This window comes from Manacus candei, unplaced genomic scaffold (assembly GCF_025592945.1).
Source record: "Manacus candei isolate 608988 ecotype Guabito, Panama unplaced genomic scaffold, ASM2559294v1 h1tg000028l, whole genome shotgun sequence".
Taxonomy (NCBI): domain Eukaryota; kingdom Metazoa; phylum Chordata; class Aves; order Passeriformes; family Pipridae; genus Manacus; species Manacus candei.
Window position 1 is genome coordinate 22,670,954 of NW_026138076.1, and position 25,517 is coordinate 22,696,470.

General features: G+C 35.2%; 1 protein-coding gene across 2 annotated transcripts in view; it reads right to left on the reverse strand.

The window, feature by feature from the left end:
- The window catches only part of TLL1 (tolloid like 1), a 132,179-nt gene that overhangs the window by 29,972 nt on the left and 76,690 nt on the right, over positions 1 to 25,517 (reverse strand). For both annotated transcript variants that reach the window (XM_051790167.1, XM_051790168.1), the window contains exons 6-12: positions 24,671 to 24,849; positions 22,719 to 22,824; positions 19,758 to 19,882; positions 12,801 to 12,916; positions 7,337 to 7,439; positions 6,019 to 6,135; positions 4,873 to 5,018 (exon numbers count right to left, since the gene is read on the reverse strand). In XM_051790167.1, the coding sequence (XP_051646127.1) occupies positions 4,873 to 5,018; positions 6,019 to 6,135; positions 7,337 to 7,439; positions 12,801 to 12,916; positions 19,758 to 19,882; positions 22,719 to 22,824; positions 24,671 to 24,849 (892 nt within the window). The remainder of the gene's footprint in view (positions 1 to 4,872; positions 5,019 to 6,018; positions 6,136 to 7,336; positions 7,440 to 12,800; positions 12,917 to 19,757; positions 19,883 to 22,718; positions 22,825 to 24,670; positions 24,850 to 25,517) is intronic.

The window sequence follows — 25,517 nt, forward strand, 5'->3', positions numbered from 1 at the left end:
CAGGGCAGCAGGATCACAGTCAGGTAAAAAGGGGTTGGAGAAGCCTCAAATTTCATTCAGAATATCCAAATTCTGTTAAAACAATAACGAATTCAAAACCAAACCCATAAAAATCCACATTTTATCTCCAGAGTTTTTCTTGCACCTAAGCCGCACAGTTAGCGCAAGTGTTTGCTGTTAGTCTGCTCTTATTGTGCATTATGACCAACACTAAGCTCAGTAACCACCACAGACTAAGGAGTTTTCACTTAGCATGCTAGGATTTCTGCTTTTTTTATGTAAAAGGGAAAATTGAGGGAAGGGACTGTATGATTTCATTGGAATTTAATGGCACTTATACTTAACATTTCTTCTTCCAACGAACGTTGGAAACGTTCTTTAACCACTTACATGCATAATTTTCTCCCAGTCACTTCTCTGGCACAAACCATATTGCCATTTATTGTAATTTCCTAGATGTTTCCTCAGGAATTGCCCTGGCTAGAGCTTGAGTGAGAGTGAGAAAAGTCATGAAGATTTGTGGTGCAACTACCTATTGCTTATTTGAGTGGCAATTGTATGTTTACAACTAACGCACTCAGGAATGTATCTACCTGAGCACTGGTAAGTTTTTGATAATATCAATTCCAAATTTTCATTAATCTAAATAATAAAGATTAAACACATTATATCATATTCCAATTTGAAACAAAGTCTCCTTGTTATCACTGTAAAAATCATACTGCACTCTGATGTAGAAAGAGGTGAACGGGTCCAAAGACCACTAATATCAGTGAAGGAATTGTGCATTTTCCCCACAGCTCTATGATCATTTCACTACTCAAGGCTTTTAATAAACATCAGTTTTTATCATGTTTCCATGTTTTATGGGCAACATGGAAATTATGATTATTTGCCGGCCCAGTGCGGCTCTGAGTTGCATGTGTCAAATTCCCATTGAGGTGAATTAGTAGTTTATTTTCAGAGGATCACTTTATTTTGGACAGAAGACAACAGCTAAAAATATATTTTGCATAGTAGTTAGTTTCTAAACTTCCTAAGACTATAAAAATCAACCAACGTACAAAGTACTATTGATTTTCAAAAAGAAAAAAAAAAGGTGGCCATTTAACATAATTATTTAATTTTAGCATATTAGTAGTGCAAATAATGCCATTATTATTATCAACATTATTATGTTAAGGGACTGAAGTGTTACTCCTATGTATAACACAAGTTATATATAGTATTGCGGTTTTGAGAAATTATAACTGGTGTTAAGGCACTTGGAAAAACAATGAAAAAGGACTAGTATAAAACATGCTTTTCTTATCTATACCTCAGGTTTTAAGATGTCATGATACTGTCATCTGGGAACACTGCTATACAAAGATCTATTATACTTGCAACAGTCTCTTATTCCTCCTACTTCCTCCTATACTTTCTATCCTTCCTATTCTCTCTCTTATTCTTCCTACTTCCTATTTGTTCCTTGAGGAATATCTCCTCTAATTAATGAAGAGACTCCTAGGGAGTTTGGTTGTAAATGCATTGATCCCATAAACCTTACTTACTGGAACATTAAAATTTCACAAGACTGATATTATATGTGGATGAGAAGAAATATGTGAAATGTTAGCAAATTCAGAAAAAAACATAAATAAGAATGGTTTACAGAAAAATGCATTTCCTATAGGAAAATGAAAGATACCACTGGCTCCTGAAGGCCTTGGAGGAAACCTTAAATTTGAATGGCATTAGAGGACTAAGTTGAGAAAATGACTGAAAAACTCCTAAGACAGGAACAAAAGTGCAGGAAAACAGTAAGAAATCTCCTGGAGAAACCACAAGCCAGAGACATTCTCAATATTCATTGTCAAAAGAAAAGAAAACTCCTTGTGTGTGGTTCAAGGTTTTAAAAAAAAAAAACAAACCAAAAAACCAAAAAAACCCCACAAAAAACCCAAACCAAAACAAAACAAATCCAACCCACAACAAACCAAATAACTTTAGACTAAAATATTTAGTTCAAAATTCCAGAGCACCTTTGTTTGTAGCACTCCTCCAACAGAAAGAAAAAAAGGTAAAAAATTTAAATTAAAAAAAGAATTAAAACCTTACAAAAACAAACAAAAAAAAAGAGAGAAAAGAATATGAAAAGTAAATCTGGGAGCAATTCTGTTTCAGGAAAAATCTTCCATTTATTTTTTGTCATTGTTAATTTATTTGTTCATAGAGTCAAACTGCAATAGAGGTAAACATATCTGCCTCAGGTTGTAGACTTTAATCATAAAAAGTGGCCTACATGCCTACTGGAATCAGATCAGACAAATTTTATTCCCTGACTTACGTAAAAATAATTTAAATGAACACTATCTGCACCAAGATTAACAAGGCCACTCAAATGAGGCAGATTAATATGGATCAGCTCTACAAACCCTCTGGATTGCCTTAGCTGGTGAGACTGCGTGCTAACAAAAGTTCTTTAAACAAACAAACAAACAAACAAAACCAACCTGCTAATTTTGAAAGATCAGTATTATAAAGGTGACTATAACAATCAAAAAGATGGAGTTACCAGTCCCAACATCTCTACTGCCATGCAGACAGTAGAAATTATAGTAGCTAAATAAGAAACAGTAATCCCACACTCAGTGGAAAATGCGTTGCCCACAGCAGGCAAAATAAGATGACTCATTGATACAATTTGGAAATCTCAGCTTCCCTAGTGCTTTCCTTTCAGAGTGAAGGTTATTTATACAGTTATTTTTTCTAGTATTACATATGGATAACAAGAATTCCTCTTACTTAACTGTACCTTTCAAATGACAGAGAAATAATTTTCCCACAAACACACTGCAATAAGTCTTTGGCCTGACATTTGCTTTCTTCAGTCTCAGCTGGCACAAAGAACTGTGATTTTTTAAACAACTTTCTGTTTTACTAGGCAGCGCACCAGGGATTCAGTCCAGAGAGGGACTCAGTATCAAAAAACAGAACACCTATGTTCAAGCACTTGGAGCTGAAATGGAAATCAGACCCAATGGTGAGTGTCTAGGCAAGGCACTTCAGAGCAGTTTCCAAAGCAACTCTCATTCTCAGCGGGGAGCCTGGTGGACGAGTCAGTAAGAAATGCTGCAAGGACAGATATAACAGTCTTGTGCCTTTCTGGGGCACCTCATTTGATGCTCAAGGGCATCTTGCCACTCTGGAATTACAGTTCAGACTCTCCCTGGAAAAGTATGTAGCTTTCAAGTCCCTACTGTTGGAAAATTTTGTTTTTTCCTTTCAAAACACACCCAGAAGAACCACCAGCTTGAGATTACTGCTGAACTGTACCTCTGCTCAATTTCCTCTTTCTTCTTATGAGGTGTCAGTCCACACGTTTCTCCTCTAGAGAGTGCCATAATACTAAATAGTCTGGGGGAAAAACTGGACATTTCTTCCTATGTCCTTACCCACTTGCCTACTAAATTGGGCTGTTTTGCTGGTCCTTTGCTTCTAATTACTGCCTATATGGTGAGGCATGAGCATGCCACCTTCACACCTGTAAACAGTCCACAATTTGGTGATTAGAAAAAGATCCTGAAAGATACGCAGAGATGTAAGTTTAATTCTCCCAGAGGTGATATTGAATTGAGGTCAGCTCAAGTGATAATGTATTGCATGTGTAAACCATTGCTGAGCAACTGCATGGAGATCAAATATTGCAGCAAGTCTCTTGCAGAGGCATAGTGCCATTTCCCTTGTGATCACACTAAAAAATACTGTGCACCAATGGAAGACTAGAAAAGTTCCATATCTAGTCAGTAAATTATATAAAATTATTGAAAACACTGTTTATTTTTAAAAGTGCTTAAATAAAGGGACTGACATACTATGTTAAGCAATCTTGAGCCCCATCATGCAGACTCTGAAGGGCATTTGGAAAACTGTTTGGGCAGGGAGAGCTGATCTTATCTGCACTAGAGCTGACATTAATTCAGGATTTTAAAAAAAGGGAAAATTAAGTAGAATCTGTGAAATTATTAAAGTTTCTATACTTTATATTCATAATTGCTGTTAAGTCCCAAACCCTTACTCTCTCATGCTCAGATCTTTCATCAGTCATAGCAAAAGTGTGCTATAACCCTGAAGTCTGTCTGTAAGAATAAAATGACAGGTTAGAAATTATAGCTATGTTTACTATACCTCTGTCTATGTACACCATAAAGCCAAAAATTTTAGATTTTTAAAAAGTGTGCCTCATGTCTTTACTGCTGAACTATATTCAGAAAAACAAGTAAATTTAAAGTGTTTTACTAAATTTCTCTACAAACTTCAAGTTAGTGTATAGTGTAGGGATAAAAAAGACATATTAAATATTACTTTTTATTTGCTATATAATAGTTTAACACTGTTTAGCAATGTTATACTCAGAGAGATGTACACTAAAGACATACTAGTATGACTCACCATGGCTTTTTTCTTCCCTCACTAAATACAGGTTTGTAATCTGAATATAAGTAGTTTGGGGGTTTTTTCTTCTCAAAACAGATGCAAAAAACACAGTGTTTTTTCTCCAGACATATAGTCCTTTTTAAAGATAAGATTTAGCAAAGATAAAAAATCCTGGTTATTTAACAGAATATTAAAGTAGCCCTGCTGAACTGGATTATGTATTTGGTAAACTTTTACTATTTTCAATACTTTAAACATTGTCATTCAAATATCATAGAAAACATGAAAAACTTTAATCTTGAAAAGGGAAGGGAAGGGAAGATTTCATGGATTCTGGAGTTAATTTTTCATAGAGAATTCTTAAATTTGTTCACAGGTTTAATAAGTATTCCCTTAAATGTTACTGTCACTTATCCACTAGATGCTTTCTTGCTATTAGTTAAAAAGCTTTACCTCAAATGCTTGAAAGGTTAATCCTACATTGTAGTTTTCTGACACTGTTATTTTCCACACACATTCCTTCATTGGTCTGTAGTCATCAGGATAATTGGGAGACTGGATCTGGCCTTCATTTTTGTGGATTTCACCTCCACAGATAGCTGATAAAAGCATAAAATTTTTGTTGTTAATAATTTCCCCACACCCAAACTGTATTATATGCTCCCATTTTAAAACTAATAATAAGATTGTTCTGGAAAACAGTTAAATCTACCAGGGATAAGTTACTGGAAACACAATCCATTTAAACCATTATATATATTTGAGTCAGCACATATCAGCATTTCTAATAGCTCTGAATATGTCTACAATGTTCAGGAAGACTTTGTAATCATGGATAATCTGAATTTTACACAATATATTTATGAAGTCAAAATAAATTAAATTTTTGTTCACCCTTGAAACATATTAAGTAAACATTATTCATTAATATTTATTAACCTTTAGAAAGAGACAAATGTCATATTTTATAATGGTCTATGCATTTTAACCTACAGTTTATCACTTCAACCTTAGTCTGAATTTGAAGAAACAGCTAATATAAATAAAAAAATATTTTCATAAGAAGTACATGCACTTTTCAGGGTCGATTCTGATAATCATGTAAATATCTGTGAGTATCAACTGAATCATAATATTTACCACCATAGATTCAGTATTTAAGAAAACAGGCTCTATTTTAATTAAGTGAATGCTGACTTGCTAATATACTCGGTGTGCAAGAGTGCCTCTATTAACTAATCCCAGTGCATATGGAAAATATAAGTCAGATTTTTCTGAAGAATACACAGAAAGTACTCAAAGAAATCTTTCCAAGCACTAAGCACAAGAACATGCACATTTAGTTAATTAAACAACTGGTAAAAAATGGTTATGGATACTATCAGTGGTTTCCCTGGAAAAGAGCTCAGCTGAAATCTGATCACAGGAGGAGCTTCAAAATGCGCTGTCTAGAAAGTTAACATCTACTGTCTCAGTAATAAAATACAAATTTCATACTGGTTTGTTGCTGTTACTAGTTTGGTTTTTTAATATCCCAAGGTATCCAGTTAATATTTTTCTTCCATAATCAAGTCATTTTTAATGCTATAAGAAGCTTACCTTCATAAATTGCTGCAAAACCTTTCCCAACCCAGTTACTGCTGCTGCGGAACTCGATCCACATCCTGCTGTCGGAGGATGCAAGGACTTCTGGCAGTTTGTCACCACAAAACCTGCCTAAAAACATGCAACCAGTAACTGCATTTTCTGCCGCCTCTGAAGCCAAATGCTGCAAACATTTATACAAGTGTTTAACATTATAAGCAGAAGTGGCAGAACCAACTCAGTGGAACTATTCATATGCTTATAGTTAAGCATATGTGTTTCTGCAGATCAGGACCTAATACACAAAGATTTTACTATAAAGCTTTCACTACTTCTTTTTATTGCAGTCAGGTTCACAAGTCTAAAACCTTAGGGGAATCAAGGAAAAATAATATTGTTAGAGATTGTTTCTATACACACAAACACACGCATTATGGAAGGGAAAGTGAGTACTAATCTTAAAAGAGGAACAAAATCTAGGTCACAGTAATACTGGTCATTGTGTTTAAGGACCAAAGAGATTTAAAAACTAACATCTAAATGACCGTATTCTACATTATCCTCTTAAATTCTGCCTAGGTGAAATTTCTGTTTGTCCAGGTGATAGGGAATGGGAGAAAAGTATAATTACTGTCTGGTCTTAATTTCTTCTTCCTTCTTTTCTGTTCAAGGCCAAGAAAATAGACATGCCGGTTAAAAAGTTGTTGTCTGTGTCTGGGCAGTAGCATTACAGGGGTAAAATCTCCCATATTTAATTCTTCTGAATGAAAAATAGGATGGCTGAAGCCTTTACATATCAGTTGCAAATCAAACTTAATTCATTATTGCTTTGCATGTCTTTTCCCTGCAAGAGCAGGGAAGGACATACAAAGTAGAAATAGAAACAATCTTCTATTCATAATTTTAAAAGTACAGAAACAGAGCTCATAAGCACAACTCTATACCAGGTGCTCTCATGCATAGTGAATGTGCTTATCATGTGATCCATGGATTTAGCATTACATGCTCTACAGATATGTCTGTAAACTATTTCCCCATTTCTGTGCACAAAACTCTGGCAGCTTCTTACTTTGACATCTATGAGCAAAGGAAAAAGTTACACAGTTAGTAGTTTGCATCTTTCCTCATACACAGCTGCGTGAAAGGAAGGTTTAAGGCTTGAAGTAAATAAGCAACTTATTTGAGGCCATTTAGAGGATTTTTTCCCATCCCCAAGTTTAGATACATTATAGACACCTAAAAACCAAGAGGTTTGTTGTGGATTCACCATTAAGTCCATTGAGCCCAATGAGTGTGGTAACAGTAGACTGTGCAGCATTTAAGAGTTGCATACCAAGCAGAGGTGATTTTCTCCAGTAGCCGTCCCTTACTTCAATATAGTCGTACCAACAGAGACTGCTTTTGTAAAGGTCCATCGTGGTGAAGTTTAAAACAATCTGTAATCAGAGGAGAATATCTAAATAAATCAAGTGTGATTAATATCAGAAAAACAATCACAACAACATTCTGCAGAACTGAAGCCAGAGTGGTCACCTGTAACAGGATTCCAACTATTTAGGCACTTAATTAACCACTCCTCAATTATTTCTTCTAGTAAGTAAAAGTTGCTTGGGAACATGAAAAGTTTTTTTTTCATTTAATCTTACATACTTGAGCAGATTTGAGACAAACTACTCACATTTAATTGCTCATGGGGAGCTTTTCACTAAGAAATAAAAAATTGAGAATGCTAATAAGGTAAAATAACTTGCTAATATAACTTTAAGTAAGGCACTTCATAATTCTGCCAATTCCTCTTCTATTACATTCTGACTATAATCAACACTGACAGCTGTAAAAAAATAAAATTTGTTTTATTTTAGTTTGTGCTTCCTTCCACTACTGTTTTGACATGATATTTTATTTCTAGATATGTAAATATTGACAATGATGGACACTAATTCTGAAAGCAAGATCACTAAAAAGAAATGGTATACGATCCCTTAATGATTTTAATGAAAATGTAATAAAGCTTTTTATATAGAAATCTGAGTTTATATAGAGTTTTATATAGAAATCTGAGAAATTTCTGGAATTTTTGAACTTGGTCTCCCAATTTTATTGAAAACATCTCTAAACAGGCATATTTTCAATACTTACTATGAGGACAACCCTTACATTGAATTACAGTATTCCTATTTTAGAAATACTAATCCTAAACTGCCATGAACTTACACTTTTAACACAGGAATCGGATTCATCCTGATCACATGTTGGCACAATATCTACAGTTTAGACCCTCACTGGCTGGTATAGTCTTACCATCATGTCCTGTAATTACAGGGAGAAATCCAAACAAGAAGAGTCAAAGTTGCTCATATTTTGTATTATAAGATCATTTCCAATTAATACCTTTCTATTGGATTTAGGTGTATTTGGAAAAAGAATTCATCTTCTTCTGTATCAGTTCCTCAGTGCGTATAAATAAGTATTTCAACCTAACTAAAATACTTCACTATTCACATTTGAGCATAGAAGTGGTATTATTTTTAGCTTTGATCCTAGGAACTCACAATTGAAACCTGCCATTATAGAACAAACATGAATTGCTGCACAGTGGCAAATACCTCACACTGCAAAAATACATCTCCATGGCAGCCTACGAAACAGCTGTGAGTGTCAGTTGAAAGGAGAGGAATTTACCCTTAGTCCAGCTGCAAGTTAAAAATATAACACTATAAATGGTACAATCAGTTCCAGACAGTCAGACAGGATAGTTTACCTCCATCTCTCAAACTTCTTCTGTGTTACATGCACCCTTTCACAGATATCTAAATCATGGGACATTTTGCCTTTACTACTTAGTCACTTCTTCAGGAACATGCATTGAAGAAATAAATGCACAAATACTATCAGAATTCCCAAACCACCTACTTACCATGTAATTCTCCATGAGAAATATTACAGATCTGGCTAAAAGTACAAACATTCATAGGCTTTACTCTGCTTCAGTTTTTTATTACATTTCCAAGTGCTATTTGAATCTACCTCGGAGGATGGCAGAGAGTTCATTCTCTCATTCACAGAGCAATTCTGGCTGTCCTTTGCAGACTTGTTCTCCTTTAACTTGTCCTTCAAATAAAGAGGCCACACCAACCACGAAACTTTTGTTCTTCTCCTAAGACCATCCACTTTGTAGTTCAGATTCCTTCTAAACTCTTACCTTCTCTTTGTCTCAAACCATAGGTAGGTATCTCTGTATCTAGCCACATTACTTAAAAACCCTACTGACCTCATTAGTCTCATCCTTTTCCACCCATGCTGACTTCACCCCAACCGTGCAGTCAGAGAGGTTCACAAGGGGGAGTCTTTTTATTTGCCCAGATGAGATGCAAACAGCTGGGTTAAGTCAGGCTACTTTCCAGAGCTGTTAAGCTAACCCAGCTGGCTCTGTTGGCAGCAAGCTATGGAAGCCATAACCTATACCTCCTCCATTGTTTCAACTGTGTAGAGCCTGAAGGTCTCTCATCAGTCTGGCCACAAGTTTGCCATTTTCCGTGAAACAGCTGAAACATCAGATTTCTCCATTCTTTTTTGGAAATTTGCCTTTTTCCAAACCTTAGTTGCTAGGAATGGGTTGGGGAATGGATGGTTTTACTTAGGTGTGATCATGTCAATGTCTCAAAGTGCTGCTATCTAAGTGGAAATAATTAAAATTTCATGAGCCTCCTCGACAGCCCCCACCTTTGAAACTACATGAAATAACCTTCACAGCCTTTTCTCACTCTGATATGCCAAGGTATTTGATGATACAGCAATTTCTTAACATTGACCTGAATGCATTACCTGTACATAGGCAGAACCCCCAGTCTGCCACAGCATGATTTCTGGTCAGGAACCAAAAAAGTGTAAATATATTTAAGATTCTGATTTGTGATTCTGCAAGGTATTAAACAGAGCTACAGCAAGGCAGAGCTTGTTTAAAGGGGACAGAACAACTAAGGGGCTTCACAGGAAAAACAATCAATGGGTATTTGTCAGCACAATTAAAGAATTACTGATTACACAGCAGATTCAGTTGTGGTACTGCAGCTTTGGAGAGAATATATCATAACTCCTACTACCTGAGATAAGAAAGCACAAAATATATAGAAAACACCAGGCAGTACTAAGTTTTCTGTAGGTGTCATTTTTTTCCTATATCAGTCTAAGATTTTTCTGTCCTATTTTATCATTCATGTAAAACCTTAAGAAAAATTGAAAAGTAATGTAACATTCAAAAGGGCAGATTCAAAAAAGACACTGACACAGTTGCATCTCCCTATGCCAATAAAATTTCTACATACCAGAAGGAGGGATTTGCCCTGGAGGAGGGCATACAGCATTACTAACACCACCCTTCCTCAGAGATTTTTCTGTGTATAGGTATACTGTGTACAGCTGTTTACCATATAGCCTTAAATCTCAAAAGTAAAAGGTGAATGGACTGCCTCATGGGAACGCACACATTTTAGGTTGGGCTGGCAATTTACGATGTCTTATGAGTAGAAGGAATTCTGCAGCTAATGCATACCACCGCGGTTCCATCCTTCATTAAATTTCTGGCCATGAAAGACCAGAAGAGTCCTTACTTGCAGAAAGAAGCATGCATAAAAGCCCTCTGAACTATGCTCAAACATCTGTGCTAAATCTCAATAAATAAGAGACAAGAGCTAGACAACGCTTTTTCAGTTTATTTTTAGGTGACTAAAGTGCTCACTGACATTTCATAACATGATGTGATGTACTTATATGTACTCCAACTTCCACACAACATTCCTGAGATTTAACAGGGTCAAAGCAGCAAAGCAAGAAAAATTTAAATATATTTTGATTTTCCCTTCATCATGTGAATGTGTTATCACCATCTACTGAGAAAAATTGACATCAAGCATAATGCATATCCAAAGTACCGTGACATATGCATTAGCTAAGATTTAGACATCATGGCTGCAAGTTGGGTCCTTTATCTCAAGACAGCCAATATCCTATGGGAATAGCATGGACAAAACAGACTTTCTAGCACAAATATCATTTACTTCTTTCTTGCTGAACTATATGGAGATTATGAGAGTTGGAGACCATAACAGTGCCCTATGGACACAACTTGTCATGTCAATTTTCAGTTAGAAAATTCTTCTTAGTGTTTTCCCCATTTGGAGCAGCAAGTAAGATGGAAAGGGAATCAGCCCTTTTACACTGCTGACTTCAAGACAGGGGCTTTCCCCTGTTAAGCTTTTTTACAATATAATAGTGCTCCAGTGGTGGTTGCAAACATAATGGTAACACAAATGTATTACAATTACTCTAGTGTCCATGGATAGGCTGACACAAAATTGGAGTATGCTATGAATACTTAAGCATGAACACTAACTCATACATTAATATTGTTTTCAAAAGCAAATAATTGTAGATGAACATTTTTTTTTTTGATGGAGGGATGGAAAAGAAACCTAAGCCATTTTCATTGTTATCCCAACAATGTCTAAGAAGCAACACAAATAGTGGGAACATAAAACGACCTATCTAGACTAATTTGCATCCTTTGTGAAACCTGTAGCTTATTCATCTGTTTTCATTTGTTTTTCCCTGACAACCTGTAGAGCCACCCACGCCCTCCCAGTACAGTGTCTATTTTTCCTCCTGTCTCTGGCTCTTGCCCAGAGGATGGCAAACACTTTCCAAATAATTTTACTTTCAAACCCCACAGTGGCAAATGCTCCTACAGCTCCTCAGGATCTATTAAAACATCAAGAATATATATACTTGGCATCTACCAGGATGCTGACCTGAAAGCAACATGGAATAAAGTAATACGATCAGGAGAAAACTATGTCTGATATATACATAGTGGAAGACCACTGAAATATATGGGGGCAAATGCTAGGCTTCCTCTTTGGAATTTTCAGTACTGAGTCTCATGTTAGGTTCTGTATTTGTTCTTTAGAGTCTATAGTTTAGTCTATAGTATTTGACTGCTTAATATCAGTCACTGTTTCATGTAATGAAACTTACACCTTTTTTTTCCTGCATAACTTGTCTCAGCTGAAACTTTTCATCACTTCCTTTATCCTAATTTATTTTGAAGCAGCCTGATATTTGAGCCGGTAATTTAAAACAAGATTCAGCTAGCACATTTTGAAAGTGTACACAAGAATAACAGCTTTTGCTTTCACTAGGACAGCACACTTCTCTCCCCAAGCCCATTTTTTTCCCCACCTTTTTTCCTGTAAAACTGATCCCAGAAAGTAGAACCATATGCACTAGAATCAATAGCGAACTAGAGTCCCTAGAATCACTAGGAAACACCTACAATGACACTTTCTTTACTTCATGTTATTACTGTTCATTTTAGAAACGTCTTATTTAACACACTAAGCTTCCCTAGTTATAGCCCAGCTATCAGCCCCACACAGCTCAACCAGTTTGCCTGAGCCCATGCTGGAAAAATAAACATTCAGTAGCCTGAACAACCTCTTCCATTTTACACCAAACCACGAACTGAAGTAGGAGCCAGTTTTGAAGGGATTTCATCATGCAAACATATAGCAGATTGAAATCATATCTTCATCTCACAAGGACATCCATCCAATAGATGATGTGGTTCTAACGCCACAGATCAAAGTCAAGTCAATAGTACGTAGTCAATGGTCCTGTTTTTTATGACATACCATTATTTTCAATTATTATTCATATTTTAAACTCAATGAAAAGCTAAAGAAATGTAACATTTTACTTTGAAAATAGTATCTGTGTTAACTAAAGAAATGTTAAAATACCTTCTCTCCTGGGGTCACAGAGATTCTCCATATGCAGTGTGTGTAGGAAGGATAACCATTTGGAAATCCAGGAGAAGAAAAGTTGCCTGTAGATTCTTGCAGCGTTTCTCCACAGGCTGAAAGAAACAAATTACAGTAAAGCAAATGAAATATAACGTGCCTAACAGAGAAAAAAGTGTCTTTCCAATATCTACTTAGAATACATTTAATTCACTGCAGATGCAGAATGGAAAACAAACCAGTTAGTTGACAATTTCTTCAAAGCAATGATTTTAAGCCAGTCTGACATTCATTCCATTTTACACAGGATATTTTTATTCCATGAACTATTTCACTTGTGTGTTGTCTGATGATATAACCAAAATTACAGCAGCCTCAAAAATATCATTGCTGTCAATCAACAATGCTGCAACATTGTACCTATAACTATTTTGGTAATAAAAAAAAAAGGTGGGCACAGACGCATCCTTTAGGAACTAAAAGGAACACTGGCACAGCATTATTGGCACCACATTGAAATTTTGTCAGTGGTTTCATTTAATTTAGTACTTTACTCACATGAGAGACTGATCTGACCTAAACTCACTCATTTATATTGGTATAGAAAACTAAATCCTGTATTCAACAAAGTCTCTTGCAGGAGTGATTTGTAGATAAATGAGTATTAGAAGCAAAGCAAATAAAAAATCCTAAAATACCAAAGTGCTTTTATATTCTTTATTGTTGAAGCTTTTAGCACCCATCTCTCACCTGTCAGTCATGCTGCTAGCTGCTGTTGAACTGGTTAATAAAGTCTCTTCACACTAAAATATAACATTGGAAGGTCCTGCCATTCTCCGCCATTAAAACAGATTTTGGTACAGTGTCACACCTCAGTCAGTCATCTTTTTTGACCTTAAGCAAATTGTTTCACCCACTAATTTTGCAGGTGTGATACAAGATATGAATTCAAGAATATTATCCCATGACTGACAGCATAATCAGATCTGTAGTGCTTTCAAATGACAGTGCTACCATTACCAGCAGGTGAACAACTGTACCATCAAAATATCAATGAATTATAAATGATCTGGAAAATCTTTAAATAAAAGGGGACAAAGGAAGGGATTTTTTTATGACAAAGATAGACAACACAGCTGTAAAGGCTGTCTTATTAAAATGCATCTAAGATGTAATCTGACAACTACACTGTAATATCAGGCGTAAATTACATTCAAGGCATTAAATATGCTCTCTGACGCTCAAATGGTTATCGTGATGAGGAAAGAAAGGGAAGACTGGCACAGCCCTCCAAAAATGTAATGACTAAACCCACCATTATTCGGTCCTTTAGGAACAAAATAGGAAAAAAAATATTCTTTTCCAGGCAGCCACAGCAAATGACATTTCTGAACAAAGCCTTTTCAGTAAAAAGGCAATATTTGTAATTAACTACAATTTATTTTTAACACAGTGATGAATGCAAACTTAAATAAATTGCAGAGCCCTGTACTGGGTTTCCCCAGTGCTAGTGAATTATGTCATAGCTTACAGTGCATACGTAGAGCACTTTGGAGAAAGCCATCAGTAAAATCATTGTCTCATAGAGAAGTAAAAGAGAGCCTCACCCCTTTTAGAGCCCTCTTTGTTCTTCCCCCCCGTGCATGGCTTCATGAAGATTGCATCAACGTACTCTCACAAGGCATACAATCATATTTCAAGCTTTAGTACAATTTCTCTTTGCTCTGGCTTTATCTATTTCACCAACACTACTAAGCAAGCCTTGAGCAGATGACACATTGAGCGACGGGGAATGCTACTTGTCTGATCTTTTCTGCTCACATTGAAATTTTTTCAATTAACTGTAACTTCAACTCTCAAATATTGACCATGAAGTCACGCAATGCACACACCCAGGTAACATGAAGTATGTAACCAAACAAAATGCTATCAAGCATGTGAGACATCTATTCAAATGCATCCCTGTAATTACTAAGAAGACAGGAGGAAGACCTCTTACTTTATTGAAGTCTCTAAACTACTCTGTATAAAAGAAAAAACATGAATGAATTAAGCATAATAGCTTTACATCTTAAAAATGTTTCAGAATTCTTCTTTCTTAAACAGAGTGCAGGATTGTTTTGTCCAGAATATTAGAAACACTCCATGCTCCACATACAGAAGACATATTTAATTTAGAACTGTGGCTTTTAAGTTGCAAAAGGAGTTATGGAACATTCTTTTCCCTCATGTGTTATAGAACAAAACTATTTAATACAACATTTTACCTTATATCCTTATTAAATGCCTGGGAGGTCTCTATCAAATCAAAATTTTCAGAAATATGTCTAAATTTAACAGAAGCATAAGAAAAATTTTGAATATATAACTTCTACTGAGAATTAACACAATTAGAATTTATAAAATACACTCAAGCTTTATGCGTTTTGCCATATTTATTTTTAATTTAAAATTTCTGATTACTCAAGGGAAGTATAACAAGAATAGCTTATACCAATCAATAGTTGAATTAATTATCTATGGGATCTGAGTTCCAGTCTGGCTTGCAGAGTTTCTGTAGACAGGGCAATATTTTTTAATTTCTTGTAGAAAAGCAAGTTTCTCTGCAATCGGTCAATGGTAATTGAAACAGTTAAAATTCTATCGCTAGAGAATAAAAAGGTTTGCTTTGTATTTGGACTGTAGCAATTGTAGTATTCATTATTAAGCTTATAAAATGGAATATTATAAACTTTTTACTGTAACAGTCCACTAGTAACAAAATCCACTCTAGGAAAGAAATGTGGAAGGAAAATGAGTGGTAAGGGCCACTTATTTAAATTTCCTAAGAACTAATCTTAGTATATTTCACATCAGAAGATATCAATCACAACTTCAATCTTATATAGCTCTGCTTTATAAAGCATTCGTACATTTTTTATTCCTTTGTTAATCATTACCATTGCCAATCCTTTCTCTGATGCTTTTTCCCCCCTTTCAAATGTCATGCCTTATATCAATTTTATTAGGCTAGACCACTTGCAGAAATGCCACTTTAATTCTTCCCACACACAGACTAACCAAAAAAGTTGATCTTCTCTCTATTTTACAGCTTGAGAAAGTTAGATTTCTGATGTAAGGAATAGGAAAGTATTTTTACTTCTCCTTGTAAAGATTGCAGGCAGCAGGTAGATTACAGGCTTATACAAAGTAATTTGCACCAGTGAAGTCTGCAGCAGTGTTTAATCACACAGCCTGTGTATAACACCTCTCTGGGCTGGCCTACACACACAGTAAAGTTCCATCACGGATTACAGTGAAATCTGTAAATGACGAAGCCCAGATCCTCCAAGACACTCGGGGAACAAATTCTCATTCCTTTGTACATAACGCTACCAAATACATAGTATCATATATGGCTAATTAAGCTTACCTTTTCCCAAAGATAAATAAGATCTTCAACACTTTCTACTTAGACACAAGTCTGTACAACTATACATATATGGCATATAAAGCTGCCACAGAGCCCTAAAAATATCTACTGCTGATCGTGTACTTGTTAAATCAAAAACTTAAATCAGTTTACTACAACTCAGTGTCTTACTATTGACCTGATTCCCTTTAAAGTTATAGGGAAATGGTCTTAACCTAAAAACCTTAATCTTCCTTATACAGCAAATAAAAGATGACTTTTGAAAGTCAAGAGAGCTGGCAGGAAGTTAAGACTGAGGAACAGTGAGAACAGCACAAAAAAAGAGACAGGCTAGGTATCCTTCATCTGCTTTCTTCTGCACACACTGTCACAGACCCAGGCAATTTGTAAATTTGCTGAACTTCATCCATCCACGTTCTCTTCCTCTAAACAGCCTTCTCCCACCAATGTGAGACTTCTTTCCCATATGTTACTCAGTCCCACTCTACTCACTTTTTGTCCTCTTTTTCTGCGTAAGAGTATCCTTGTCCATCATTTGCCTTTCTTATTCTCCTGCTCCTATAAAACTACATATGAATTTTAAATCAACTACAATTTCTATATAAAATTACAAAGGCAGACCTGAGTTGAAATTTTCGTAGCTACACCAGAAGAAAACACATTCTTTCACTCCATTAGACTCCACTGTAATACATCCAGCCTTGAAATCCAAGTTCTGTCCTCCAATACCAAGACACTCAAAATTCAAAATAAGATTTTTAAAGGAATGACTCTCAAATTACTTATTTCTTTCTCCTTATTATTCCATTGTGTAACAATACAATTTGGTATGAAAATGTAACAGATCCCTATTAGCGACTATGCTTTCCTTTGACAAAAATCCTAAGAAAAAGTTAAAAACAAACCAAAATTGCTGTTGCTAGTTTTTTGAGTCCTGGCACTTATCTGCTAAAAGGTCGGATATCAAATCTCATGCCTTGGCTTCCCCAGTCTCAAAACTTCTCAGTCACTAAACCCTTTCCTTAATTATGACCCTGAATATCTTGACTACTTAAAAGACCCTGGAAGGCTCAGGTGCCTCACTGCTGTGAGGATCATTTCTATTTACCAGCAGCCCTGAGCTCAACTTCATGTTCATGGGCCCTAGAAAACGCCTTGGACCAGAAACTATTTGCGGGAATAATTAGAACTCCAAACAAAACATGCACAATACCACAAAATCCTTTACCATAAGAAGTGTGCATCTCTGAAAAATACTGATTAAGTTATCGTTTTCTGTATTTTCATTGTATTACATTTAAAGCAACACAAATGAACACATTAAACAATGCAGATATTATTAATGAATGATTATTATCTTTTGTCTGAAATAGGAAATAAAACATACCTCCAAAAGCAACACAGTGTCAGGGGTTTTATTGCTATATACTACAATGATCACATGATTTTTTACATAAAACCAAAAGCTTTATGTCTGTCTGAATTTTTAGTCTCAGTATTTGCTGGAAAATTTATTAGAACACAAGTACTATGCAACTTTCATAGACTTGCTTTCTCTATTAGATGTTTAAGATTGTGTTGTGTTATTCAGCTATGCAGTTTCTATTAAAAATATTAACTGAAAAAGTAGCATTTTAAATAGTGTGCTATTTAACATTTGTAGAAAAACCTTCTGCCTTTTTTTCTCTCTTAAAACTCACTTTCTTTTATGGCATGGTTCATCTAAGTAAGGGCGGAAAACCAACGTCTTTTATCCCAAAGTTTGCCAAAGCTAAGTGCCAGAAAAGGAGCATGATCCTTCAACCATCGTTCATTTTTATTATCCATTTGACTCATGTTCACTGGTGCTTCAAAAAATAGCTTTCTTTTAAAGTGCACGCTGCTGCTGCACAACCATGGTTTTACAGTTCTGTGAAACTAACTTTCAACAAGACTTTCAAGACATTGAAAAATATCAGTACACGTTTTCATCACCTTATGAAAAGCATATTTTTTCTGAAGAACCATTTGAGCATTAGCTCAGAAAGCACATTGCGTCTTTTACAGTTGACTGAAAGTCCATGTTAGAGTATTATATACGCACTAAACAGCCTAGGTTGTAGTAACTGGTTTTTTTCTTTCTTAAGTCAATATGATCATAAGATACTAGCTACTCTCACAGTGGTTTTACTTCTATAGACTACTTTTTTCTCCAAAATTTTTCTTTTATCAAAATATATGTATTCTCTGTGTTTGTGAAATTGTTGCTCTCTGTATACTTTCATTAGAAATAATACCACCAAGAGTGTCATTATTATTAAAACACTCCCTGTACCAAAAGGAAAGAGCAAAAATTGTTCCCAAAGGAGTAGTTGTTGAAGACAATATATTAGAATGGTTTCTCCTCTAGTAGGTCTAGAAGTTCTGTGCATGTTCTCAGTATATAGAAGACTATGGTTCAGCATACTTACAGTACAAAGGTGTATTTCAGCTGTAAAGTGTACATCAAATGCACATCAGAATCAGAATCCCCAGATCTTCAGTAGATTCCATTGCTGCTGGTACAAATTTACTTTACTTTAGTCCTGATCCCTTTCTTTAGTCCTTCTGTATTGATCAGTCGGTTAAAAGGAGCCATATATCTAACTCAAAACTGTTACTGAGAGTTCATTAATTCCCATGAGGAGCAGTAGAGCTGTAAAACCTATGTGACACAGAGCTGGCATGTCTAGCCTCTCACAAGGATCTTGCTGGCAAATTCTGGCTGAGAGGTGGCACTTGTGAACTTCTTTGGTTGACACCAAAGTTTAACAGTTGTATTAGCCATAACTAGAGAAAGGAAATTAAAACCGTTTGCTTTGAGATTTCCACCACTCTGGCAGTACTTAGTGAAGAATAAGGGCTAGAGAAAAACATGAATCCAGGGTTGATTCCGGGCTACTCCAGGCTTGCTGCTGATGTCTCTGAGACAGACAGCAACCCTACCATAACAATATTTTGAGATAAAAAATTAATATGCATTAAAATTATAGGATGCTAGAATTAGGTAGATGATAATAAAATAACTAAATGTATCTGTTAAAACTGTAGAAATTTTGTACTAAGATCTAACCAGTTCATTCATAAAAGAGTTTACAACTTACTTGTCCTAGCTTGTTATTTGCCAAATTTTAAAAAAATATAAAGTGTTTAGAGCTGATTGCAATAATTAATTTTGCTCCTCTGCACTCTACTCAAATAAAGGACTCCAGTCAGTATACAAACTAGAAGTGATATTAAACATATTTCCTTTTTTTTTTTTTCTAGTTATTGAACAGCTAAGGAAAACCAATTAAGTGTCATGGAACAAAGTGTTGTTTCATACAGTTTGTCTGTCCTTAGGTGATTTCAAGTCAAGAAACCTTATCTATAAGATTTTTTTATTACTTGATTCTTGATCAGCCTACATCCGTTGCCAAAATGGAAACAGACTACTGAGCAGCTGACTCAAAAAATTTATCATTCCCCTTGAACAACAAGTCAAGCAGTTGCTAGTATGTGGGTTTTGTTTGTTTGTGGTGCAATACCTGGACATCTATACAGCTTTCTTGCCTGTGCAATATCTCCTTTACTTAGACGAGTACGCTGGCCAATGGCAGGTCGTATACCATTATCATCACGGGAAGGGAGAATGGTATCCAGAAACATGCCCCTAAAAAAAATAAAAATAAAAATAGACCCCAAAACCCCTATCAGATTTTTGTCATAAAACTGAGTTTCATGAATGCATAATGCTGCTTTTTAAATCTAGTTTTTACATTTGGCATAAATAAGAGGGTAAAATGAAAACTTTAAATATAGAAAACATCATAAAATTCTTCAGGTTGGCGAACTTTATGCAAAGTTACCAAAAAAGAATATTCTTTCAGTACATCAATTAATATATCAGCTTTTATGTTTCTGCTAGACAAGAGGAGGAAAATCTCTAACTACTGTTAAAACTACACAGGCAAAAGACACTGCTGTTAAGTTCTTCCTATATTGAATAAAATAATTATAAAATTATATAAAGATACATAAATTAGTGTCTATCACAAAATTCTTAATCACAAAGTTCCTACTTCTAACAAAGTTTTTATGGGAAGTCTTAAAAGTCTAACTTACATATGTAAGAGCACGTAAAGTCAGGCACACTTGCCAATCATTCTTCTGTCCAGTGTTATAACAGATCTAACTCTAGCTGCTGCTGCTGCTGCTTTTGAAACAGAAATGCTCACTCACCAGCCTCTATCTGCTTTACAATAAAATATATCAACTTACTATATGTGATTTTAATAACAATAACCCTAAATGACAAGGCATTATAAAGAAGTACACTTGTTAAAAATGTGCAGTTTTATTCAAAATTTCCCAGTTTTTAAACATGATCTGAAATATTTTGGTAGTTCAAATAAATATTAGAAGAGTAAGGGACAAAACTACATTCTATTATCATGCTACAGAATTTGAAAAGCCCTCAAATTCCATACAATAGAATTTAATAGAAGAATATGTTTCTATGTTCTCTTATTCTTTAATTCTTTTATACTCTTTTATATACTTGTAGGACTTTTACTGAAAAGTGAAACCAATACTTTTAGACATAAAATAGGTCCAAAAATGAGTGAACAGTAAGGACCTTTGTAGTTAAGAATACCATTTATAAATACATACATATTTTTAAATTATAATAAATGAAGCATTTTGAGTATTGCAGTCACATACTACTCTCTTTATCCAGTCAGATTTTGTGTGACATCACTAGAAATTTTGCAAAGAAAAAATCATCTCAGGATGTTTCCCTAATCAGTGAAATAAACTATTTATGGCATTAATCAGTTTCTAGAAATAAGGCACATTAGAAAGTGTTTGCATCTATAAATCATGATTTTGTTTTCCACTAAATTTCAGCACAACCTGAAACTGATGTTCTTCATACTTTGTAAAACTATGAAAACAATCCTCTCTTAAATGCCTTAGCATTTGAATAAAGTAACAGTACATAAACAAAATCATTGTGTACTTTATGATGTTTTGTGATTTCTACCACTTATCCATGTGAGCAATGCCTAACAAACAGCTGGCAATATACCACACTGTGCATGACTCATGCTTCAATGATGAATTAGTATAAATCAATATCTGACCTCAAGGGTTTGCTGGTTGCTTTTAAACAGTATGAAGTAACAACCTCTTGTACCTTGGGGAAGGACATGCCTACTCATGGCACTATCAGTTTTTGCCAGCTTGGAAAGTGGTGAGATCAGGGCCAACAAATCAAATTACCTTGATGTTTTCATTGCCTGAGGACTCGGGGGGGTTCCATCTTGTTAAATTACTCTATTTTATATAGGTTCTTCTAATCTATTCCTTAAGGTAATGGTATGTGTAACTGGATTAAGCAATGTGGCTAATATTTATCTCATATGGCTCATCCCCATGCTCTTCCAAGGGGTGAATTATGTGTATGCTGAGTAATATAGCCTTTCTTTGGATTTTTTTTATTTATACTGAGAACAAGCCTAACAAATTTGCAAAGAATTGGGAGTTTTCTGGCAGTCTTCAGTTTATTTCAAAGTGTCAAGAATGTCTAGTATTTTTTGCCTTAAAATGAATGAATTGAAAAAATAAAAAAACCCACCCAGCACATAACTTCTCACACTAGCATTTTTGTTGTGTGTTACTGGAGGTTTCTTTTAATTTTATGTTAATCTGATATTTTTAGAGAATAATTAACTGAACTGTAACTTGGTATGAAATATAATAAGAGACTGAGTGAAAGACTTCCTCACTTATTCTCGAGTAGGGCTGGCCTACGGGAACAGCTCATTGTACAGCTCCCCACAACCCTACAGCATTTCAGGGAGAGCCCCACGTGAGTTACTGTGGAGTCAAGAACAGATCAGCCTGGAACAGGACAAAGCAAAACAAGCAGAACTCTTTATTGTAAGGTTTTGATGACTGTAACAATCTGTACAAACAACAGAAAAGAGGTTGCAGCCTCTGTTAGAAATGGTGGACTGCAGTCCTTAGCAAAGGCTGTGGCTTGTGTAGTAGATGTCTGAATACCATAATGTATTCTAACTGCATAATCCACAGTTAAGAAACAATATGCATCAAATAAAATTTCTCTTTTTGAGAACAGATCATGTTACTATGAACATTCCTAACCATGTCACTCATTTGATCTTTCTAAATTCAAATTTTTGTGGACACAGAAAGAAAGTGAGTATTATGTAAAGTGATGTTTTCAGATTATCTTGTCTGAAAATCTAAAGAACTGAAGCAGGATGAATAGGCTGCTTTGAAACTGAACAGAAAAGAAATGTGTTTTAAAATATAATTAAATTATTTTGATAAAATAAACAAGCTGTCCTTTGACTGCTGTAGGAATACTACATCACAAGGGACCTTTTAAGTGATTTCAAAATACTTCAGAAAGGATAGTTCTTAGCATTCACAGAGAGGAATAGAATTAAAAGTCAAAAGGTATAACCTGAGACTCCAACCTTGAGAAGGTGTTCCTGGCATAGTGCATAATGCTGTCAAAGTCATATGGTTCCCCAAGGGAGTTAACCTCTCCAGGCTCCATCTTCAAAAAGTTATATTCCTGACCTACAAATGATTGATAATTAGAGATTCTTTAATATTTTCTGTAAAGATAAAAACCAAACAGGAAAAGAAAAACAACAAAGATCCTAACCTAATTACTCACTGACATTCATAAACGTTTGACATTTGGGAGTAACTGTGTGACTTTATTATGCCCTCTTAACCGAGAGGGCAGACGTCTTCTGAAATACACATCAAATTCCTATATTTGGCATTTAGAAAGACTAATCTCATTCAACCAGCACATAAAGGGCCCACACACCATTTAGTGCTTCATGTAGAATCTATACAAAATGCTGGTTTGATTCTTAATTCCAAAATAAAATTGTTTTGACAGCAAAGACTCCAGAAGAACCCTCCTCATTGTAGACTCATTAGACTGGATACTAAGAGTCTAACTGGATACTAAATCCAGTAGTAAACTACTGGATACTGGAGACTGCTTCAGCAAAGGCTACTCTCTGAGCCTCCATATAATACAGACAAGACACAAAGTCAAATTTTCAAGAGCCAGTTTTTGTAATTTAACAAAAGCAGAAGAGGAACAAAAGAATTATACTTAGTTCATAATTACAGAGCATAAGTTCTTTGTCTTCATCAGCGTATTAGAGTGCAAAGCACCTCTAACTCCAGTTCATATTCCCATTGGAGTCTTGCAAAAACAAACTGGAGTGACATTAACATTATTAACCAATATATTTTGCATAATATAAAAAAACCCAACTGTCTTGGTGGTCATGACTTCCTGATCCCATTTAGTGATCCTCAAGCTCAAGCAACACAAGAAGTGATTTCAGTCAGAAACTAGAGAGACAACTGAAAGGGAGAGCAGGAGGCTGAGGATGGCACTCCAGCTGATTTTTGCTATCACAGAAAAAGGAAAGGGGAAGAGCACTTATGGCATCTACACAAGTCAATAACACAGAGAGAAGAGAAAGAAGGCTCAAACGTGCATGCCCTTTCAGGACTTCAGAGATTTATGGGAGTGTTTATCAGCTTACAGTTTTCTTTGAAGTCCTAGATGAAGTGGCATCTCAAATTAATTCATATATTCCATTGCATCACAAATCTATTTTGTTTTAAAATATTTTCTATAGGAATAGACAAACACTCCAAGCTATAATTGTACAATTTCATCCCTTTTTGAGCAGAGAATTCCTGTAAGTCAAAATCAGTGTTTCTCAAAAACCATACACATTTATGAAAATTGCAAATAAAACATGCCTAATTCCCTCTCATTTTGCCTACTCAACACAAGTGAGGGTACAACAAGCAGAGTGAAAGAGATGACAGTCATAGTTTAAAATTCTGAGGTTCCTCAGATGCTTTGTCTCAACAACACCAAGGTCACTGACTAAAGCTGCAAGCTTTAGAGAGTGAAGTGAGTAATGTGTGAACTGCAGGAACTGTGCCTGTCTGTCACAGACTCAAAGTCCTTACATCCCAAATGTAAGCCTCTTGGGCAGCTAAAAGTAATTGACATATTTTTACTTATCACTCTGTAAAGACTACACAAGAAATGCCCTTTCTTAAGCACAGAAACCTGACTTTTAAAGGGCCTTAAGAGCAGTGATTTCCTTCAAAGTTTTTGAGCATGATTATTAATTTGCTCCTTCTAGCCTTCTATTTAACAGCTTGCTACTTGGTCAGACCTTTGGAAAATATTATATTTTAACTGTAGTATCTAATTTGTGAATCAACTTGAGATCAGTCAAGTTAAGAGGAATAGAAGGCAAAAAGGCTCATTTCTATTCAGCACTCCGTTTTAATAGAGTTGAGTGGATTAAGGAAACACCAAAAAATAAGCAGACAATTTTCTTTTTCCAAAATGCTTATCATAATATCTCACCAGGCTGGATGTTTTCTCTAATGATGGTAACATGGTCATCACGGTCTGGTCGTGTATGTTCGTGCCAAAAACCTATCACATGACCCAATTCATGGACAACTATGCCAAATTTATCACAGTTCTTGCCAATAGATATAGCCTGAGGACCATTTCCCCTTCGACCCACATAAGAACAGCACCTGTAATTAAAACACAAACAAAGATAAATGTTTTCATACATATCTCTACAAACCACATAGCAAATTTAGTTAAAACTTCGGAAAATAACATATAAAGATTCAGTAGAATAACGCACAATGCAATTTTGGCAGTCTCACAAATCCAGACCTTGTTCAAGAACAACTTATTATTCAAAATACCTAATAAGGGACACATGAAGGTTTTTTTTTATTATTATTCAAGGTATTCTTAAAAGATGCTAGCTATGATCAACAGAATTGTCACTGTTCTGACAGCCTGTTACAGAATGATACAGGAACTTCTTTTCTTCTAAAGAATCAATAAATTAAATTGACTGGAAGTACTAGCTCACCCATCCATTATCACTGCTTTCTTGCCCCAGCACACTGAAGAGGCATGCAGAAGGAAGCAGAAAGAATAAGGAAAGGCAAGTTTTCTTCTGTGCCTTACTTCTGCTTTGTAGCTTAATAGCACTTACTAGTCTCTCTGTCACTCAGGTCTGATAAGTTTGCTTTATTTTTATCTGAAACATCACCTTACTTCCTGACATCCACCTATAAAAGGTGCAGAAACAACGCAAGTAAAATAATATGAGTCCTTTAAAAGACTCACTTAGAATGAAGTTGAAAATACAGAAGGAAGATATCCTGATGCAGAATCTTGTGAT